The following is an 18,334-nucleotide window of genomic DNA, read 5'->3' as shown; positions in this document are numbered from 1 at the left end:
TGATCTCAGCCTAGTGGGGTCGCCTCAACTGGGATCGCGAACAGTCATGGCTGGAAGGCATAGTCCCATGCTCTCGTTTAGCATGCGGATGTTGTGGTTGAAAGTGTCGTACGCGGTGGTCTTGATCTCGATCTCGTCGCGCGTTCTGGGAAGCGTCAGCTATGCGGCATTGAAGATGGAGCAGAACAGGCTGGCTGCGTACAGGTTTTTTGGGATATGCTTTAAGCGACCTCCGGTGTCCTGTACATGCCATACGAACATCAGGTTCTTCACTATCTTGTGTTCCAGCCCACTCTCTTTGATCGCATACTGCAGGAATTCAAGCGTGTTGCGGATTCTCTGTGGCTCATAGTCGGCAGCGGACCCCTTGCGAAAGGCTAAGCGAATGCGGTCGCGCAATGTATACCGAGCCGGCTTCGAGAACTGGATGGCCCTCAGACTGTGCCGGTACAGGTGTCTATACGCGTGAACGATTGCTTGTTGCGACATGTTCGAGTATGACGATTGCGATCAGTCTCAGGCCTCGGATCATGCGGTGCCGGAGAAAGGTATCGCCGGCGTTGATTACCGCCGCCCATGTTCCAACCTCGCCCACTCTCCTCACTCACCAACACGTACAACCCAACACTCCGCCTGTGCCTCTGCATCGACTGGGGTTTGTAGACACGCAATCTGGATTCGTTCTGGACAATTGCACGCCATCGTGACTGCTACGCTTGCCGTATTAATCACTAATCACGCCGCATCAAGGCCACATAGGGTGCTCCGTCATCCAGTAGCGCCACATTGCCCTGATCCGCTGTGGGATCTATGCAAATCATTTGAAAACCACCGCCATGACCAGAGTATATCATGCGCGTCCGCAACAGGCGCCGCAGCGCAGCGGTACGCTTGACCAGTCGCGCGCCGCTGTCAAGAAGAAGAAGCCCTACAAGATCTTATTAGAGGCGGTAACACAAGAGAAGAAAAAGCTACATTCCATTGTCCGTCGACGACACGGTTCAATCGTCCTGCAACACCACTAACTGTAGAATAGCTAACATACGCGTCCAACGCCCCCACTGGCTTCGGCTTCATCCCAGCCGGTCACCCAGAGTTCACCGAGTGGTGCAAAGAACAGTGTCGACAGCGCAACCTTGATGTGCATGTTGTCTCTGTGAGTGTCTCGTTTCCCTCAAGCCAATTGGCCGTTTACTAACAACCTCGCAGGCCAAGCCGAAGAACAAAACCCACTCCGACCCCGAGAAGTTATCCCATCACGTCCATCGAGTCGGACACCATTTTCCTATCCACATCATCGAGCTTGCATGCAGCAAATTCGGGTACATCTATGATGAGAGACGCGGTCTGCGAAAAGATAAAGAAGGCGAGAGGACTAACTGGATTGCCCAAGAGTTTGAAGACTATTCTTCGCGACAGGTACAGCACGGCCATTCCGCTACTGAAAAGGAGACCAAGGGTTATATTCATAACGCCGTTCGAGAGATGTTTCCCAAGATTCCAGAGGCGGATCTGCAAGCCATTGTTTCGCATGCATTCGAGGAAGGGACAAACCGGGTAGGTAATGCCAAGGAACTTTCGTTGGCTCGTAGAGTGCAACTCGCCGTTGTAGCGCACATCCGTCACACATATACAGACTATGATAAGCTTCTCAAGACCGATGGCTGGTCGGAAGCCCGCAGCCAGGTCGAGAAGGTTTCTCTTGCAAAACTCAAAGAGTGGCGAGACGAAGATGGCAAGCAGAGCGACGAGCTTGAAGAAACCTTTCGCGAAGTCATTGTTCTTGATGATGATGACGATGCAAGCAGCGATGAGTCTATGTCTACGCCCGACGAGCGGGAGCAAAGCATGGAAATTGTATCCAGTCGTGCTACTGCGCGAGATTTACAGCCCGAGTCACATGCTAACTACCCGCGTGTGGATGCACATGATATGAGGCGAGCACCAAGGAGAACCATTGTCCTTTCGCGCTACCCTCCACCTCCACAGGCTGCTGGTTCGTCTGGCCCTTTGCATTCCCAGTCGCAGCAGCCTTTCCAACCAGCTCGAACAAGGACCATCGACCCGTAAGTGCAGACGACAGCTAACACCCGAATCCGTACTCACAATTATAGACGAGCGAGACCAGCCGAGACTGGTCAGAACCTGAAAAGTGCGCAGCCGATCGTCCGTGAGATCAACGGCCAACTGTACCAAGTGAGTGTTCGAAAGTCAAGCTCCACAAGCAGGAGACAATGGTATCCCAATTCCCATCCTTTTCCCAAGCTAACACACTTAGCTCCAACCTATCAAAGAAACTCGTGGTGCTCCAAGGTCACAGTATGATCCTCCCATGCACGCAGCGCCGCGCCGCGTGCAAGAAGGTTATGTTCAGCCTCCATCACCTCGTCACAGTGCCTTTGACAGACCACCAGCGCACATAAGGCGCCCGTCGGACCAAGATGTTGTGCTGCCTTCTGTTGAACCTGAAACAGTTGATTTGACATCGCCACATCGTGTTGTGGCGTCTCAGCACCCTGTCCGACACTACAATGCGAATGCCGCCAGGCCATACAATGAGGTGCCGTCACCAAAGCGAAAAGCGCTCCCTTCTTTTGCAAATGGCGGCGAGCATCATGCCGAACCATATACCAAGCGCTTAAGGCCTGTATATCGTGAGGACGTGCACTCTCTGAACTACTATGATGGCCCAGCGGAGTTTCATTCGAGCAAGCGTATGGCGCCCAGCAATGGGCCAAGGGCACCGCCCAGGGAGCAAGTTGTTGATCTAACCACCAGTTCTTACCATATGCCTACTAATGGCGGCAGAGGCTACGATGTACCTCCACGCTCATTTGCGGCGGCTGATCCTTGTGGACATGCATATGCTCCTGGACCACCTCACCGAATGCCTGTGCATGACATGAGGGGTGCACAGTATGATGTTCCCACTGTTCAGCCATCTCGTGCTTACATGCCTGACAACAGGGTGTATGAGAGACACGCTCCTCCAAACCATGACTACATTCCCTTCCGAGAAGACCAGCAGCCACGTCGTCTTGAGGAAGAGAGTGCGCGGTACTTGAGAAGTGGTGTACGATATGGTGGTTGAGTCGTTTGACATGCATCAGTAGCAGGATGGGCGGAGTTTTATGGCTTTCCTACGGACGATACCCCTTTCCTTCCTTTTTGTCGCGCATTCCGGAGCCCTGCATATTGGAGACTACCCGTTTCCTGTCACTTGGACTTTTCATTTCGCACGACTCGTTAGCGACCTCAGCGTCTTGTTATTCTGCGTTACCAGGTGGATCATGCGCATTGCAGAGCATTATCGATCGATTGTCGTACGCCAGTATGACCTTGCAAGACACATGCCGGTCATGAATGGTTCGCCAACAATTGCACAGTCGAAACTATGTCTTGGATGAAAACGAAATCATGTATAGATATCACGAAGGCACAAGAGTGTCTGTAAAAGAAACGATGTTACGTAACTATTGCTTGTCTTCAACTGAGTGAATTCCCACATGTATCTACATGGTCACCTAGTCTTTGCAATCACTTGTGCATTTGCGCATACTTCTCCATGACGCGTTCAACCACTTTCTTCACCTCTGTAGCATCCAACTTCTCTTTGCGGTCGGGAGTGTACACTCCATTGACCTCTTGCTCAATGTCTGTAAGCTGTGTGTACACAAATCCACAGCAATGCCCTCCATCAACGATTCCTGTCATCATCTTTTCGATGCGCTTGAGCAGGTCCTTGGGGTCAGTAGCAGTGGTGTAGCCCCAGTCCCTTGTCCTATCCTCTTCTCCACCCGCAGCCGCTCGCGCGATATTGACTCCACCAAACTCTGTGCATATAACTGGTGCACCAGGGGTGTGTTTGGACCCCGGATCGCAAAGGCTTTCAATGGGTGCAAGGAACGTTGGTCGATTTGATTGCTTCTTCATGATACCCTCCAAGGTCGAGCAAGTCTTGGTAAGCTCGTCCGCATCAGCGTAATCGTGAAACGTAGTCAGATCCGTCATGACATGCTCCCAGCCACAGTTGTCGTTGATGGGTCGAGTCGAGTCCAGCACCTTGGTCGCATAGTACAGACTCCTGATGTGATCCCTCTGCTGCTTGCTTGTATGCAGATCAGTGTACGCCCACGACTCGTTGACTGGCGTCCAAGCGACTACACAAGGGTGGTTGCGATCCCGCAGGACCGCTTCCCGCCATTCTTGATCCATGCGCTCTACATAGGCTTCGGAGAATGCGTATGCGTTTGCCATCTCGCCCCAGACCAACAAGCCAAGGCGGTCGGCCCAGTAGTGGAACAATGGGTCTTCGACTTTTTGGTGCTTGCGGCACCCATTAAAGCCCATCTTCTTGGTCAACTCGATATCTAGCTTCAGTGCGTCGGAAGATGGAGGTGTCATGAAAGTTTCAGGCCAATAGCCTTGGTCGAGGAAGAGCGCTTGGAAGTAGGGGCGGTTGTTAAGGCGGAAGGTAGAGTTGTCCCAGTGCAGGGAGCGCATGCCAGTTGTTGTGTGGACTTTATCAATGATCCTGTCTTCGCTGTCGTACAAACGGATGGTAAGGTCGTAGAGTGTTGGGTGCTCCGGAGACCAGAGGGCTAGGTTGTTGAGCCATGCTGTCGGGTCGGAAAGTGAAGCGGTAGATGTAAGGCCTGCCGGCAGTTGTGAAGCCAGTGATTCAGATAGCCGCATGTTGGTATTCAGTGACGCGGTGTCTGAGTCCCGTGGCAGGTCAATCTTTCCGGTCTTGCTGACGGATACGCCTGCTAGGCTAGCTTCGAGCTCTACACTATACGCATGCCCAGCAGGCCGTCCAAGGATCTTGATACTGGCTTCCAGCTTGCCACTCTCGATTTGGTTACTCTTGAATAGCGTGCCTGTACTCGCATCTCCAATCGCCACCACAGGCACTGACTCAAGCCATACGCTTTGCCAGATACCGCCACTGGGCGTGTAGAAGATACTCTCCGGCTGAGCTTTCCAATACTGCTTTCCACGCGGCTGTGTCAAGTCGTGCGCAGAATCGAACACCCGAATGGTGAGTCTCTGAGTCTTCTCCGTCGTAAATGCATCGGTGATATCAATGTCAAAAGGGACATGTCCGCCACGATGACCACCAAAGAAGCGCCCATTGAGCCAGACCTTGGCTTCGTAGTCGACAGCTCCAAATCTCAGCAACACACGATTGCCAGCTGCCTTCTCTTCTGTGGTTCTCAAATCCTCTACAACCCTCTCGTACCACAACACCTCATGCACACCTTTCTCTTCGATCCCAGAGGCAGGACACTGGAAAACGTACGGTACCTGGATACTTCTCTTCTGATGCACAGTATGATCGTTCTTGAACTGATTCCCCTGCAATAACTCTTGAGTTCCAGCAGCGATCTTGGCCGTAATACTATGGGCTTCGGTGTTTTCGGCGCTATTTGTGTTGGTGGGGTTGACGGTGATTTTATCTGGGAGATTGGTCAAATGCCATCCTTGGTTTAATCCAACATCGTTGTCGTCGAAGAGGAAAGACCAGGGGCCGTTGAGAGATGTCCATGTTAGGTCTTCGCGAAGGAAGTCTGGTCTGGGGTAGGAAGGTGGGGTTGTGATTGGCATGTTGGTTCTGCGGTTTCTTGGATGGTGTGGACAGTTGTAGGAAGATGAAACGCTGGTTAGATTGAAGACGTGTTATAAAAGTTAGCATTCACGTGAACCTGATGCAGTGAGGTGGAGGTGTGGAGAGATAGACTGGGTCGAGTGAGCACCAAGCTCGATCGGGACTAGACGATTGAGCGTTCGTAACGCAAGCTCTATCTTACTCTATCTCCTTCGTCGCTTGTTCGACTTCTGGAAAATTATGGTTCGAATGGGCAGACATTCTCAGAGACAAGAAGTTGTCGACATACACAAAGAATCAACTTTAGCAGATCCTTGTTTCCTCCACCAATATCCAGTTACAGGTCGACAACGACAAAGGTTCCGCAATTATCACACGATAACATATCTGGTACACTATCTTCCCGCATAGTGTACATATTCTTCGTACACCTGGTATTGCCTGCTCAGATTCTTGCAGCATCGTGACCAAAAGCTGCGGGATAACGTCTCCTGCCTCCCCAGATCTTGAAATAGTACCAGTCAATAGCGTGAACTCTTTGCCAGCCCGACTCAGTGTGCAAAAGTCGGGTGCCGCGAGTTTTGTGTGGTACCACCTCGTAGCCCAGGTCTACATCAAACTAAAAGCAGTCAAATTAGCATTCTATTATGAGATGTTTCTGCATCGTGAAAAGACGATGACTGTGTCGATAGTTGCAGGCCTGCTGTAGCGTCGTGGAACAATAGTTGAAAAATATTTTGGGGTATCTAGTATGTAAATGGGAAGATAGATGTCGACTGCCATATCCGATAATGATGATGCTGCGAGAAGCTCTTTCGCGCAACAGCCAGTGTCATGGGCGCGAAATCCACTTGCTCAACTCACTAATGGCTCGGTAGCCTCTTCTTCCTCGTCGGAGTCGTCGGATATCTCGATGAGGTCCTCGGCGCCGCGCCTGGGCTTCTTCTTGCCGCCTTTGCCGCTAGAACTGATGGCGTCAAGAAACTCGTTGTTGTCGATCTTGGACTGCAGCTTGGGGGCTGACGCAACATCTGCGAGAAACAGTCGGTCATGGTAGGCGTCGAAAGCGCGCTCGTCCTACAGAATGATTAGCCCATTAGCAGCGAGTATGAGTGCAAAAGGCAACGCACATTCTCGTCAAAGTAGTCGAGCTTCTGCCACTGCTCCTGGTTTGTTGACTTCATGAAGGCCTGCGTCAGCTCTGCTGCCGTGTCACCGCCCGTCTTCTTGACTTGGGCAAGGAAAGCCTTTGGTTCAGCGACCTTGGCGCCTTCCTGTGACTCCTTCTCGCGGCGGCGCTGGACGGCCTCTAGCTGAGCGGAGGCATCTATGTGATGGAACTGTGTTCGAAGCTGGACGAGACCGTTGCAACGGGTGAGGTGGAGTTCGTCTGCACCGGGTCAGTCTTGTAGCTGCAGCTCTCGCTGTACACTGCTTACTATCGCGGAAGGTGCCGAGCATATAGCTGGGGCCTTTGCCGTCGTCGTGCATGATCTGACCACCGAATGTCTGCGAGTTGAAGACATGTCCCTTCTCGTTGGCGTCCTCGAAGTGAGTGACGTACTCTTCAAAGTTGTCGTCGTCCTCGGTCGCAATGGGTGCTGCTGGAGCTCCCTCGCCGGCGGCGCCAGGGCGGTTGGTACTGCGAGGCATAGTACGCTCGAAGCCAGAGGCGATACCGAAAGCTTTCTGGCCGAAACCCTTGGTCTTGCGCATGGCCTCTCCCCACCGCACACCGGCGACACGGTTGTAGTTGCGGTGGATGTTGATGGGGACGTCGACTTCGACGAAGCCAGAGTCTTTCTTGATGCGCAGCTCCGAGGGCTGGCTCTCGGTGGCCTTGGTGAAGGGCTGGTCTGGCGGGCGGTTCAGGTACTGCAGCACGTAGAGCTGCTGCTCGGCCACCTCGGGGGTGATGTAGACATCGTACTCGGCCACGACAGGGTCGTCGTCTTCAATGTCCATGACCGCTGAATTGGCCATTGTGCTGGCAGACTGCGGTGTAGTGTTTTGGCGATCAAGGGCTGGGGCTACAAGCCATGCTGTGGGCGCGTCGGGGCTGCAAGCAAAAAGATTCGCGGTCACCCAAAAGTTACAAAAGTTAAGCCGCCCCGCAACGCGCGCGAAGTCGCGTGGAGCCGCGGCCCGTGCAGCTCAATGACGGAATGCATCCGATATCTCCAGCCCGTCAACAGCGACAATCCCCGTCTCTGTTCTCTGAGCAATCTGCAAGCTGCACAAGATAGTAGAACCTCGCCATGGCCTACATAGCACCCATCCACCGGCCAAGCAGCGTTCGACATGCGCTCAAGCTCAACTTCCTCGCCCCGGAGGAGGACTGCCTCGTGGTCGCGTAAGCAGTACATGTATAGTGCGGATAGAATGCTAACATGTTTGCAGCAAGTCCAACAGACTCGAGTTCTATACGCAGACGTCGGATGGATTGGCCCTCCAGCACTCCAAAGCCATCTATGGCAAGGTCACTATGCTTCAGAAGCTCCGCCCAGCGCTATCGCCGACCGACCATCTCTTTGTCGGCACCGATCGATACATGTACTTTACCCTCTCATGGAACGCCGACAAGAAACAACTACACACGGAAAAGTCGTTTGCAAGTGTGGCCGACAATGCTGCGAGAGAGTCGCAAACAGGAGAGAGATGTCACATAGATCCAACCGGGCGATTCATGACAGTCGAGGTTTACGAAGGCATCGTCACCGTCATACCGCTAGTCCAAAGGGGCAAGAAGAGGAAGCAAGAGGCAGACATTGCCCATCTGGGGGATCCCCAACCCATCAGATTACCCGAGATGTTCGTCCGCTCGTCTGCATTCTTGCGCCCACGCTCATTCGAGGACAAACCGAAGATGGCTCTGCTGTACGAAGACACGCACTCTCAAGTAAAGCTGAAGTTGAGAGAATTGGCGTTTGCCAACGAGGAAGTGGAACTACAAGAAGGGGATACGTGCAAAAGCGAACTGGAACTTGGTTCGAGCCACCTGATACCTGTCGAGGAGCCTTCGCATGGTCTCATAGTGGTCGGGGAGACGTCTATCGGGTACTATGATGACGAGAGTGGAGAGCTGCAGACTGAACCACTGGACGAGGCGACAATCTTCGTAGCTTGGGAACGCATTGACGCCCAGAGATTCGTGCTTGCCGACGACTACGGTCGTTTATACATGTTCATGTTGGTCTTGAACAGCCAAGGCGGAGTTCAGTCATGGAAGCTCGACGTAATTGGGCAGACGTCTCGAGCATCTACATTGGTATATTTGGATGCCGGTTACGTCTTCGTGGGATCGCACCAGGGCGATTCGCAGGTCATCAAGATTGCAGAGAAGTCCATGGAAGTTGTCCAGACATTCTCCAACATCGCGCCTATACTTGACTTTACAATCATGGATATGGGCAACAGATCCGGTGAAGGACAAACAAACGAGTACTCTTCTGGCCAAGCGCGAATAGTGACTGGCAGTGGCGCCTATCAGGATGGGAGTCTCCGAAGCGTCAGAAGCGGAGTCGGACTGGAAGACTTGGGTGTCTTGGGTGAAATGGAACACATCTCCAATCTCTTCAGCCTGAAGTCGACTGCCTCTGCCCAGTACGCAGATACATTACTAGTGAGCTTCGTCAACGAATCGCGCATCTTTCGATTCGATCCCCAGGGTGAGGTAGAAGAGGTGGATGAATTTGCTTCCCTCGCTTTGGAAGAGACAACGTTGGCTGCGGCGAACATCTCACAAGGCCGCGTCGTCCAGGTTACCAACGGACGGGCTCGAATCTGCGATCTGGACGGCGGGATGGTTACGTCTGAATGGATGCCAACGGATGGGCAGACCATCACGGCTGCATCAGTCAACGATAGCCATGTCCTGATCTCCTTAGGGGGCGTTACTATTGTCTCATTGAGCCTGACGGACGGTCTACAGGTGATCAAAGAGAAGAAGTTTGGTGCCGAGAGTCAAGTCGCCTGCGTTGCTCTTCCCTCGGTCTCGGGCTCGATATGCTTCATCGGCTTTTGGAGCAACTCGCAACTCGCCATATGCTCTCTCGATACTTTGGAGGCGGTCAAGACTGTTCAGATATCGGAAGAGTCTGTTCCTCGCTCATTATTGCTGACACAAATCTTCCCGGAACAACCGCCATCTCTCTTCGCTGCACTGGCTGACGGAAACGTCGTCACATATGCTTACGATCCGTCGACACATGAACTCACTGGAAGGAAAAGCATCGTGCTAGGTACGCGTGAAGCTAGTTTCCGTGCCTTGCCGCGAGGCGATGGCCTATTCAATGTCTTTGCAACATGCGAACACCCATCGTTGATCTACGCATCGGAGGGTCGTCTTGTATACTCTGCTGTTACGGCAGAAAAGGCGACCACTGTCTGTCCTTTCGATTCAGAAGCATACCCTGGCTCTGTAGCCATTGCAACCTCGGAAGATCTCCGTATTGCTATAGTAGACACAGAACGGACGACGCACGTACAGACTCTAAAGGTCGACGAAACGGTACGAAGAATATCATACTCGCCTAGTCTGAAGGCTTTCGGTCTTGGCACCATCAAAAGAATATTGAAACACGGCGAGGAGATTATGCTAAGTCACTTCAAGCTCGTTGATGAGATTCAATTCAAGGAGCTCGATACATACGCTCTCAACGACGAGGAGCTGGTCGAATGCGTCATGCGATGCGAACTACCGGATGGCTCAGGCGGCGTTGCAGAGCGCTTCGTCGTCGGCACTGCATACCTTGACGACCAGAACGCGACTGCAGAACGTGGCCGCATAATTATCCTAGAAGTGACACCTGAACGCGTACTAAAGCTCGTCACTGAGATCGCCGTCAAGGGTGGCTGTAGATGTTTGGCCATTTGCGAAGGCAAGATTGTCGCAGCACTCATCAAGACCATCGTGGTCTATGACGTTGAGTTCCGAACGCAAAGCTCACCTGATCTGGTCAAGCTAGCCTCGTTCAGGTGCTCAACTGCACCGATCGATGTTACGGTCAATGGTACCATGATCGCCATAGCAGATCTCATGAAGTCGCTCGCCGTTGTAGAGTACACAAAGGGCGAGGCGGGTCTACCAGACAAGCTTGTAGAGGTTGCACGACATTACCAGACTACGTGGGCGACGTCTGTGGCCGAGATAGACACGAACACGTTCCTTGAAAGCGACGCAGAAGGGAATCTGATGGTCCTGTACCGCGACCCGAAGGGTGTCACAGACGATGACAAGAGGCGGTTGAACGTTAGCTCTGAGATGCTACTTGGCGAGATGGTCAACAGAATACGTCGGATTGATGTCCTGACAACTCCGGACGCTGCAGTCGTACCCAGAGCGTTTGTCGGCACTGTAGGTTTACCTAACAATACTTGTCACGCGCGGATACTAACCTATATACAGGTCGAGGGCTCGATTTACCTCTTTGGTCTCATCTCTCCCACACATCAAAACCTCCTCATGACACTCCAATCCAATCTTGGCGCCTTAGTAGAAACACCTGGAGATATGATATTTGCCAAATTTCGTGCGTTCAAAAACACCGTCAGGGAGGAGGAGGAACCCATGCGCTTTGTCGATGGAGAGCTAGTGGAGAGATTCCTGGATGTAAGCGAAGACATACAGAGAGAGGCAATTGCAGGTTTGGGTGTAGAGCTCGAGGAGGTCAAGGGAATGATTGAGGGTTTGAGGCGACTGCATTAGAGATAGAGACAGGTACATAGCCAGGCTCAGAATATAAGTTCGGATTACTCGTTGCTGGACCAGGAAAGGGAAAGAAAATGAACGCTCGACTCTATTACTGCGCAAATGCAGACTAACTCATGAATCCCATCATTAATATCCATCTTTGAATCCTGGACGCCTTCGCTCAGTTTTGTACCAATACTCATTACGCGCTCCACCTCACCATGCCACCTGATCTCTTTGCTTGCTATATTAACGTACATTCCGAATCTCAACATATTTCATTACCATTACCATCTCCACTACCGATTTGAGACGTCTTTGCTGTCCACATAAGCCACAAAATCGTGCTCTACCATTAGTATCCACTGCGTAAGACTTGAACATCTCAGTCTTATCCACCGATAATGCTCGTGACCTTGGCCTCAGATTCGACATCAGCCTTGATCTTGGTCTTGTTCTTGGGCTCATTCTGCTGCTCTGCCTTTTGTTTCTTGGTTTCGTTTTTGGGCTTGGGCTCGGCCTGAGTGGCAGACTCCCCCATCTGCTCCACAGCGCGGTCTCGTACCTTGTTGAACCTACTGTTCTTCTTGCGCTTGTTCTTCTTTGTACTTTTCTTGGGAACGTCGTTGTTGTAGTTGTTGATGTAATTCCCATTGCCATAGTGGTACCATGTGTTCTGTAGAGGTGAAGGTACAAAGTCAGTGCTTGTCTCACGCGGGTTTTGTACAGTTGAAACTTACCTGGCCTGGGACGTAACCATTTCGCACACCTTGAAGCTCTATAAACTGATCTGCAAAAGGTTCATTCGGGTTGACAGTGTAGCTGACATGATTATCCTGCTGAGGGTGCCAAGAAGCAGCACCTTGGGTCTGTGTCGAGTAAGGAGGTGGAGTAGCGTGGTATTCGTAGGCTTGTGTGTAGCCGTTGAAGATAGGAAACGGCTGATACCCGGGGTGCTTTTGTGGGCCAAAGTACTGCTGTGGCTGGAATTGGGATTGGGACTGGAAGTCCACAGCTGAGAGGGGCGTTGAAGGAGAGGAGAAGCGCTCGCTAGGGGCAGGACTGGGATGCGTACTTTGACCAGGAGAAAACGCAGAAGCGGTGGCATCCAAAAGGCCAGGGGTTGGTGAGTTCGGCATTTTGCGATAAATTTTGGGAATGTAGGAGGAAAAGTTGACGGTGGATTGTGGGAAAACGGGAGGAAAAGAGCGCGTCGGATTTTGGGTAAAGGTAGTGGGCGGCAAGCGAACCGGATTATAAAATACTCTCCTGCCCAGAGATTGCGCACTCACTGCTACTCCCAAGGTCAAAGTGAAAGAGAGTGGTTCTGGATGCGATGGAAATGCACTGTCCCAACTCAAGCGGTGATGGAGCGGGAGCGTGTTGCACCTACCTTGGACGTCATAGATCCTCCAATAAGCTGATCGGGTCCCTCGAATAAATCCGTTGAGGCAAACGAGCGTTCTCGATGACGACGAATGAGGGGGGAGGATAGGAGTGGTACCGTGGTAATCAGGTGGTCAGGCTCCAGTTCAGAGGGTCCGAATTGTGTATTATCATAACAACGCATCTGCGTCTGGTCTACTTCAACACGCCATCTTCATCGCTACTGTCCCCTCCTGTGTTCTTCACACTGTTGAGTTCGACTCTATCCTCGTCTTCATCATCGTCGTCCCTGAAGCCCTCGGCGTTCGCATCGCCGTCGCGGTCGAGAAGCGGGGCCTCCCCTGTTGTAGCTACCACACTCTTCTTTTCCGTCTCTTCCCTCATTCCGATAATCACGCTTCCAGCTACTAGCATTGCTGCGCCCAGCCACCACAGTCCCGGTAAGCTTTCGCTGAAGATGATGAAGCTGAGGACGGCGGTGACGATGAAGTTGGCAGATGTATTTATGATGCTGACGCGTACGGTGGAGGAAGCAAGGGTAAGGGCACGTGTGAAGAGACCCCACATGATGGCATTGAAGAGGAGGTTCATGCCGAAAAAGAGCTGCGCGCCGTGTTAGTAATCTGCGAGTACGGATGGGTATGGGCGGAGGAAGGACGTACACCTCGTATCGCATATTCAACAATCTTGTTAGAAGCACTCAGCCCGAATGCGAGGGCTATGGAGCTCGACCAGGAGGCTGTGAGCTCTGTTGTAGTGCTACCTCATTGTCAGCATGCACCGTGGGCTGGATCAACGCGACGGTCTCTTACAGCTTCGCGAAGACACCATTGCAAGCTGCACATGCGCCACTAGTGATGGCAAGCATCAGCCAGGCTGATTTAGTTTGCGGAAGAGACATGGTTGCAGCCGTCTTGGGTGCTGCGGGGAAAGAGGTCGATGTTGATTGACAGACGTTGGTTAATGATCTGCAAGGTACCGGATGCGCTTCCGCGCTTAGTCAATGTATGGGGTAGTCGATGCAGGTTGCATGTCGACGCAATGCTTGAGGCAGCTTTTTCTTGTGCATATGGGGGCTTATCTCAAACCACTCGTCCTATGCTCTCATTCACATTCTGTTACCAGTCAAGCTTGAATTGGTCACGTACTCACGACAAGCAAGTGGCAGTTGTTGAGATGCAGGTCATAATGATTTCAATTTATCGGCATACAGCCAGCGCAAATGCGCATCCGATCCCAAACTCCCATTTATGCCATAGGTATCGTGAAAGCCTTGGTTGATCCCTAACGCCAGAAAGATGATATAGTACAGCTCTATGCCTCGCCAGGACGCTTCGCATTGCAACTAACAATCTTGACACGGTCGGCGTGGACTTGGTGCGTGTTGTCCAGCTTGAAGTTGATGTCCTTGATGATGAAGGTCCATACGTCGTCGCAGAAGCGGTAGGTGTCGAGATGTCCCTGCAGAGGCGCACGTCAGTATGGCATGCTTCCCACTGGTCGCATCTGCGCAACTGACCTTGAATGTCAAGCGCGACTTGACCTTCTCCGAGAGCACATCGGCGACGGCCTTGTCGAAGTTCAAGAGGATCTTCATGGCGAGCTGGGGCTCTATGCGGCGCTCGGTAATGAGGTTGTCGAGCGTGTCTGTAAGGGAGCCGCCCAGACTGTCCTCTGTTAGCCAGCGCCCATGGGAAAGCCCTTCCAGAAATGGATGCAGTACCTGCTTCGGCGGTAGAGCTCATAGTACTTGGTGTTGTCGGTGGCCATGGTGCTGGTGTTTGCGACGAGCTGGTGGTCTGGCGTAGGTGACGCCTGGGCGGGAAGAGTGACGGGGGCGCGGAGGCGGTTACTAAGCTGTCCGGCACTAGCGCGACGCGGCTTGTTCCGCCTGCCCAGGTGCATCATCGCCAGCTTCGCAGCGAGTCCATCACGACGAAGCTCCAGCCGCCACTTTTCCCATCCATCTCCTACTCGCCGACCAACACACCCAACATGTCTCTTACCTATGGAACGGGCGGTGCGACTGCCGCCCTCGGTGTGGTGGGCTTGTGTATGTACAGCGCGCAGGGGCGCAGGCAATAGCTAACGACAGCCAGACATGCTCTTCAACAACGAAGGCGAGGCCTTCAACGTACGCACGCGTTTGCACCACGACGGCACGGACAGGACTGACTGTAACCCAGGTCGGAGCTTTTCTTGAAAGCATTTCGCCATACACATTTGCTAGTGTCGGAATTGCGCTATGCATTGGTCTCTCTGTCGTAGGCTCGGCATGGTACGTCTCGCGCTTGGATTTCTGCACGCATGCCATCTGACTGTCGCAAAGGGGAATCTGGACAACCGGTGTGTCCATCGTGGGTGGAGGTGTCAAGGCGCCGCGGATACGAACCAAGAACTTGATCTCCATTATCTTCTGCGAAGTCGTCGCCATTTACGGTGTCATCATGGCCATCATCTTCTCCTCCAAGATGAACCAGCTCTCCGACCCTGAGCTGCTCTACTCCGGCTCCAACTACTTCACTGGATACGCGCTGTTCTGGGCCGGAATCACTGTGGGCATGTGCAACCTCATCTGCGGTGTATGCGTAGGCATCAACGGAAGTAGCGCTGCGCTGGCTGATGCTGCCGACCCTGCAATGTATGTGCCTGCCATCTCTGGGTTTATCTTTCGCTGCTAACTCCATCCCAGGTTCGTCAAGATTCTTACCATTGAGATTTTCGCTGCCATTCTCGGACTGTTTGGTCTGATCATTGGGCTGCTCATGCAGAGCAATGCCAAGGACTTCCAGTGAGCGTACAAGAGTCTCACGAATCCGCCTGCGGGCACAATTATACGGGCTACATCGAACCTTGGTCCCACTCAGAACGACGCCAAGGAGGAAGGCGTTCAAGTTCCAGCTTGTGGAGCTGGTCGAGAGGTTACTGGACGTCATTTGTAGAGGTTGTACCATGTACATAGGGAGGCGCTTGTATAATGCATGTAATATGAGCGAGTATCGGCGTTAGATATCATTTATCGATTTCCAGATCAAATATGCTTGTGTAATTCCCTTGCGTGGAGTTGAGAATCAATGTAATTTATGGTCCGTGCGCAACGTCACCAGAGTGGCATGTCCGCACTACTCCGCCTGGACTTAACCTGACATCTATCAAAATGGCCACCACAAATCCAAAGCTCAAAGCAGCAGTCTTGGTAGTATCTGAGACTGCTTCCCAAGACCCATCGACCGACAAGTGCATACCAGTGCTGAAGAAAGTCTTCGGCGATCTCGGAAACGACCAATGGCATGTTAGCGAAACTGAGATCGTGCCCGACAATGCTCTCGCGATTCAGAAGACAATTAGAACTTGGACTGATGGCCCTGATCCAATCAATCTAATTGTCACTAGCGGAGGCACTGGTTTTGCAACCAAAGATGTCACCCCAGAGGTGCGCGCTCCACTCCATATATTGGTGGGGAGTACTTAGCTGATAGCAACAAGGCAGTTACGCCATTGATTGACAGACATGCGCCCGGTCTCATGTAGGCCATCTCTTCCGGTCGCATGTGGGAATGCTAACGGATGCAGACATGGCATGCTTACAACTTCATATGCCGTCACACCTTGTAAGTCTAGGAAACCCGAACCAAAGACACAGACTAACGTTTATTAGTCGCACTTATGGCGAGACCTGTTGCGGGTCTCCGAAAGAAGACTTTGATCTTGACTCTCCCAGGATCGCCCAAAGGTGCCAAAGAGAATCTGGAGGCGGTTCTCAAATTACTACCACATGCGTGCATTCAGGCAGCTGGTGCAGAATCAAGACCTCTGCATGCGGGTGGCGTAGAGAAGCTTGAAAAGGACGCTGGGGTCTCTTCCGCTGGCACGACCACAGGTATGCGGCACGTCATTTTTCCTAGCAATACCATAGATAACAAGAACAGGAACCGGATGTGGGCATCACCATCATGGTCATGGTCATGGTCATGGCGGACACGCAGGACCTAGAGCTCATACAAACCCTGAAGAGCGTCCCCAGTCCAATGACCCTTCCGCAGGACCAACACGTAGATACCGGTCATCTCCTTATCCCATGCTTGCTGTTGACGATGCGCTTAAGCTCATCGCAGAGCAAACTCCAGCTCCTGTAGTAGAGCACGTACCAGTAGACATGAGACTGAGTGGTTCCGTCCTTGCCGAAGATGTCAAAGCCACTGAGTCCGTCCCAGCATTCCGCGCTAGCATCGTCGACGGTTACGCCGTAAAGATTCCTTTTACAGGCAAGTTTGAAAAAGGAGTCTACCCCGTTACGATCGTATCTCACGCTCAGGCTGGCGAGGTTAAAGAGCTGAGAGAAGGGGAGATTGCGAGAATTACAACTGGCGCCCCTCTCCCTCCTGGTGCCGATTCAGTGGTCATGGTCGAAGATACAGTGCTGAAGAGTCTTACAGACGACGGCAAAGAAGAAAAAGAGATCGAGATACTGACTGACGAAATTAAACCGAACGAAAACGTACGCGAAGTAGGGAGTGACGTCAAAGAGGGCGAGACCATCTTGAAGAAAGGTGAAGGCGTCACAGTCGTCGGCGGCGAGTTCGGTCTCCTTGCTTCTGTGGGCACGAAAGAGGTGTCTGTCTACAAGAAACCAGTCGTTGGAGTCCTGAGCACAGGAGATGAGATCATCCCGCACAACAGAGAAGGCTCCCTGCGGCTCGGAGAAGTGCGTGATACCAACCGCCCAACACTCATCACTGCTGCACGAAGCCACAGATTTGAAGTTATCGATTTGGGTATTGTCTCAGACAAGTGAGTTACATTGCGTGACCCAAGTGTCTGAATCAGCCATCACTGACCCTCTGTAGACCTGGTAGCCTCGAGCAGACACTTCGCGACGCCATGCGCAAGTGCGATGTTATCATAACCTCTGGCGGCGTCTCAATGGGCGAACTCGATCTCCTCAAGCCAACAATCGAGCGCTCTCTCGGCGGCACGATCCACTTTGGTCGCGTAAACATGAAGCCCGGCAAACCCACCACCTTCGCCACGGTGCCAGTAAAGGACAACTCTGGAAACCCTGTAACCAAGTCTGTCTTCTCGCTTCCCGGAAATCCTGCTTCGGCTGTGGTGTGCTTCCATCTCTTTGTTCTGCCTGCATTGCACCAACAGGCTGGTATTAAGCCACTCGGTCTACCGAGAATCAAGGTCATACTGGATGAGGATGTGAAGATGGACAAGGGTCGGCCAGAGTATCACCGTGCACTAGTTGTGACTAAGGAAGACGGACTGCTATATGCTAGCTCGACAGGGGGGCAGAGGAGTAGTCGGATTGGCAGCTTCAGGGGTGCAAATGCGCTACTTGCGATGCCGCAGGGTGAGGGTAGCCTGAAGAAAGGTGAGAAAGTCGAGGCACTGCTCATGGGAAAGTTGGGAGAGGTTGAGCGTTGATGTACACATTTGCTACATTAAAATACATATATCTATCGCACCCCGAGGTGTCTAACAACTACTTTCTAAGTGTTATTCCTTTTTAACATCATCGTGACATAACCGAACCTCTAAACCAACCGAAAGGAAAAGAATGCACCGAAGGGTATTCGCAACTGCCGAAAGACATAACCAAATGGGCTAATACCCAAGACCAGTCAACACCAGACCAAAGCACC

General features: G+C 52.3%; 10 protein-coding genes across 10 annotated transcripts; 4 read left to right on the top strand and 6 right to left on the bottom strand.

The window, feature by feature from the left end:
- Window positions 1-24: 24 nt before the first annotated feature.
- J4E82_002331 (uncharacterized protein) lies at window positions 25-489 on the bottom strand (the record flags this gene model as incomplete). The annotated part of the gene is made up of 2 exons (XM_051728632.1): window positions 25-145; window positions 203-489. 2 exons carry the CDS (start codon window positions 487-489, stop codon window positions 25-27), a joined length of 408 nt encoding a protein of 135 aa, XP_051591583.1.
- A 347-nt stretch (window positions 490-836) lies between these two features.
- On the top strand, window positions 837-3,091 carry J4E82_002330 (uncharacterized protein; the record flags this gene model as incomplete). The annotated part of the gene is made up of 5 exons (XM_051728631.1): window positions 837-983; window positions 1,037-1,156; window positions 1,210-2,066; window positions 2,115-2,196; window positions 2,279-3,091. The coding sequence occupies 5 exons, from the start codon at window positions 837-839 to the stop codon at window positions 3,089-3,091; spliced, it is 2,019 nt and encodes a 672-aa protein (XP_051591582.1).
- Window positions 3,092-3,537: 446 nt separating this feature from the next.
- On the bottom strand, window positions 3,538-5,607 carry J4E82_002329 (uncharacterized protein; the record flags this gene model as incomplete). The annotated part of the gene is made up of 1 exon (XM_051728630.1): window positions 3,538-5,607. One exon carries the CDS (start codon window positions 5,605-5,607, stop codon window positions 3,538-3,540), a length of 2,070 nt encoding a protein of 689 aa, XP_051591581.1.
- Window positions 5,608-6,463: 856 nt separating this feature from the next.
- On the bottom strand, window positions 6,464-7,591 carry J4E82_002328 (uncharacterized protein; the record flags this gene model as incomplete). The annotated part of the gene is made up of 3 exons (XM_051728629.1): window positions 6,464-6,685; window positions 6,739-6,998; window positions 7,048-7,591. The coding sequence occupies 3 exons, from the start codon at window positions 7,589-7,591 to the stop codon at window positions 6,464-6,466; spliced, it is 1,026 nt and encodes a 341-aa protein (XP_051591580.1).
- Window positions 7,592-7,866: 275 nt separating this feature from the next.
- J4E82_002327 (uncharacterized protein) lies at window positions 7,867-11,315 on the top strand (the record flags this gene model as incomplete). The annotated part of the gene is made up of 3 exons (XM_051728628.1): window positions 7,867-7,961; window positions 8,009-10,964; window positions 11,016-11,315. 3 exons carry the CDS (start codon window positions 7,867-7,869, stop codon window positions 11,313-11,315), a joined length of 3,351 nt encoding a protein of 1,116 aa, XP_051591579.1.
- A 376-nt stretch (window positions 11,316-11,691) lies between these two features.
- Window positions 11,692-12,439, bottom strand: J4E82_002326 (uncharacterized protein; the record flags this gene model as incomplete). Its single annotated transcript, XM_051728627.1, has 2 exons — window positions 11,692-11,976; window positions 12,041-12,439. The coding sequence occupies 2 exons, from the start codon at window positions 12,437-12,439 to the stop codon at window positions 11,692-11,694; spliced, it is 684 nt and encodes a 227-aa protein (XP_051591578.1).
- Window positions 12,440-12,881: 442 nt separating this feature from the next.
- On the bottom strand, window positions 12,882-13,587 carry J4E82_002325 (uncharacterized protein; the record flags this gene model as incomplete). Its single annotated transcript, XM_051728626.1, has 3 exons — window positions 12,882-13,289; window positions 13,349-13,445; window positions 13,499-13,587. 3 exons carry the CDS (start codon window positions 13,585-13,587, stop codon window positions 12,882-12,884), a joined length of 594 nt encoding a protein of 197 aa, XP_051591577.1.
- A 413-nt stretch (window positions 13,588-14,000) lies between these two features.
- Window positions 14,001-14,591, bottom strand: TOA2 (Transcription initiation factor IIA small chain (TFIIA 13.5 kDa subunit); the record flags this gene model as incomplete). The annotated part of the gene is made up of 3 exons (XM_051728625.1): window positions 14,001-14,147; window positions 14,206-14,353; window positions 14,410-14,591. 3 exons carry the CDS (start codon window positions 14,589-14,591, stop codon window positions 14,001-14,003), a joined length of 477 nt encoding a protein of 158 aa, XP_051591576.1.
- Window positions 14,592-14,681: 90 nt separating this feature from the next.
- On the top strand, window positions 14,682-15,481 carry VMA16 (H(+)-transporting V0 sector ATPase subunit c''; the record flags this gene model as incomplete). Its single annotated transcript, XM_051728624.1, has 5 exons — window positions 14,682-14,739; window positions 14,786-14,820; window positions 14,873-14,964; window positions 15,016-15,327; window positions 15,379-15,481. 5 exons carry the CDS (start codon window positions 14,682-14,684, stop codon window positions 15,479-15,481), a joined length of 600 nt encoding a protein of 199 aa, XP_051591575.1.
- A 362-nt stretch (window positions 15,482-15,843) lies between these two features.
- On the top strand, window positions 15,844-18,116 carry J4E82_002322 (uncharacterized protein; the record flags this gene model as incomplete). The annotated part of the gene is made up of 6 exons (XM_051728623.1): window positions 15,844-16,119; window positions 16,173-16,213; window positions 16,260-16,297; window positions 16,345-16,566; window positions 16,616-17,477; window positions 17,534-18,116. 6 exons carry the CDS (start codon window positions 15,844-15,846, stop codon window positions 18,114-18,116), a joined length of 2,022 nt encoding a protein of 673 aa, XP_051591574.1.
- Window positions 18,117-18,334: the final 218 nt, after the last annotated feature.

The sequence above is a fragment of the Alternaria postmessia genome, assembly GCF_024291825.1.
Source record: "Alternaria postmessia strain BMP 2775 chromosome Unknown scaffold_9, whole genome shotgun sequence".
In the NCBI taxonomy this organism is placed as follows: domain Eukaryota; kingdom Fungi; phylum Ascomycota; class Dothideomycetes; order Pleosporales; family Pleosporaceae; genus Alternaria; species Alternaria postmessia.
The sequence above is the reverse complement of the archived record's forward strand: the minus strand, read 5'-3'. Positions and strand labels throughout refer to the sequence as shown.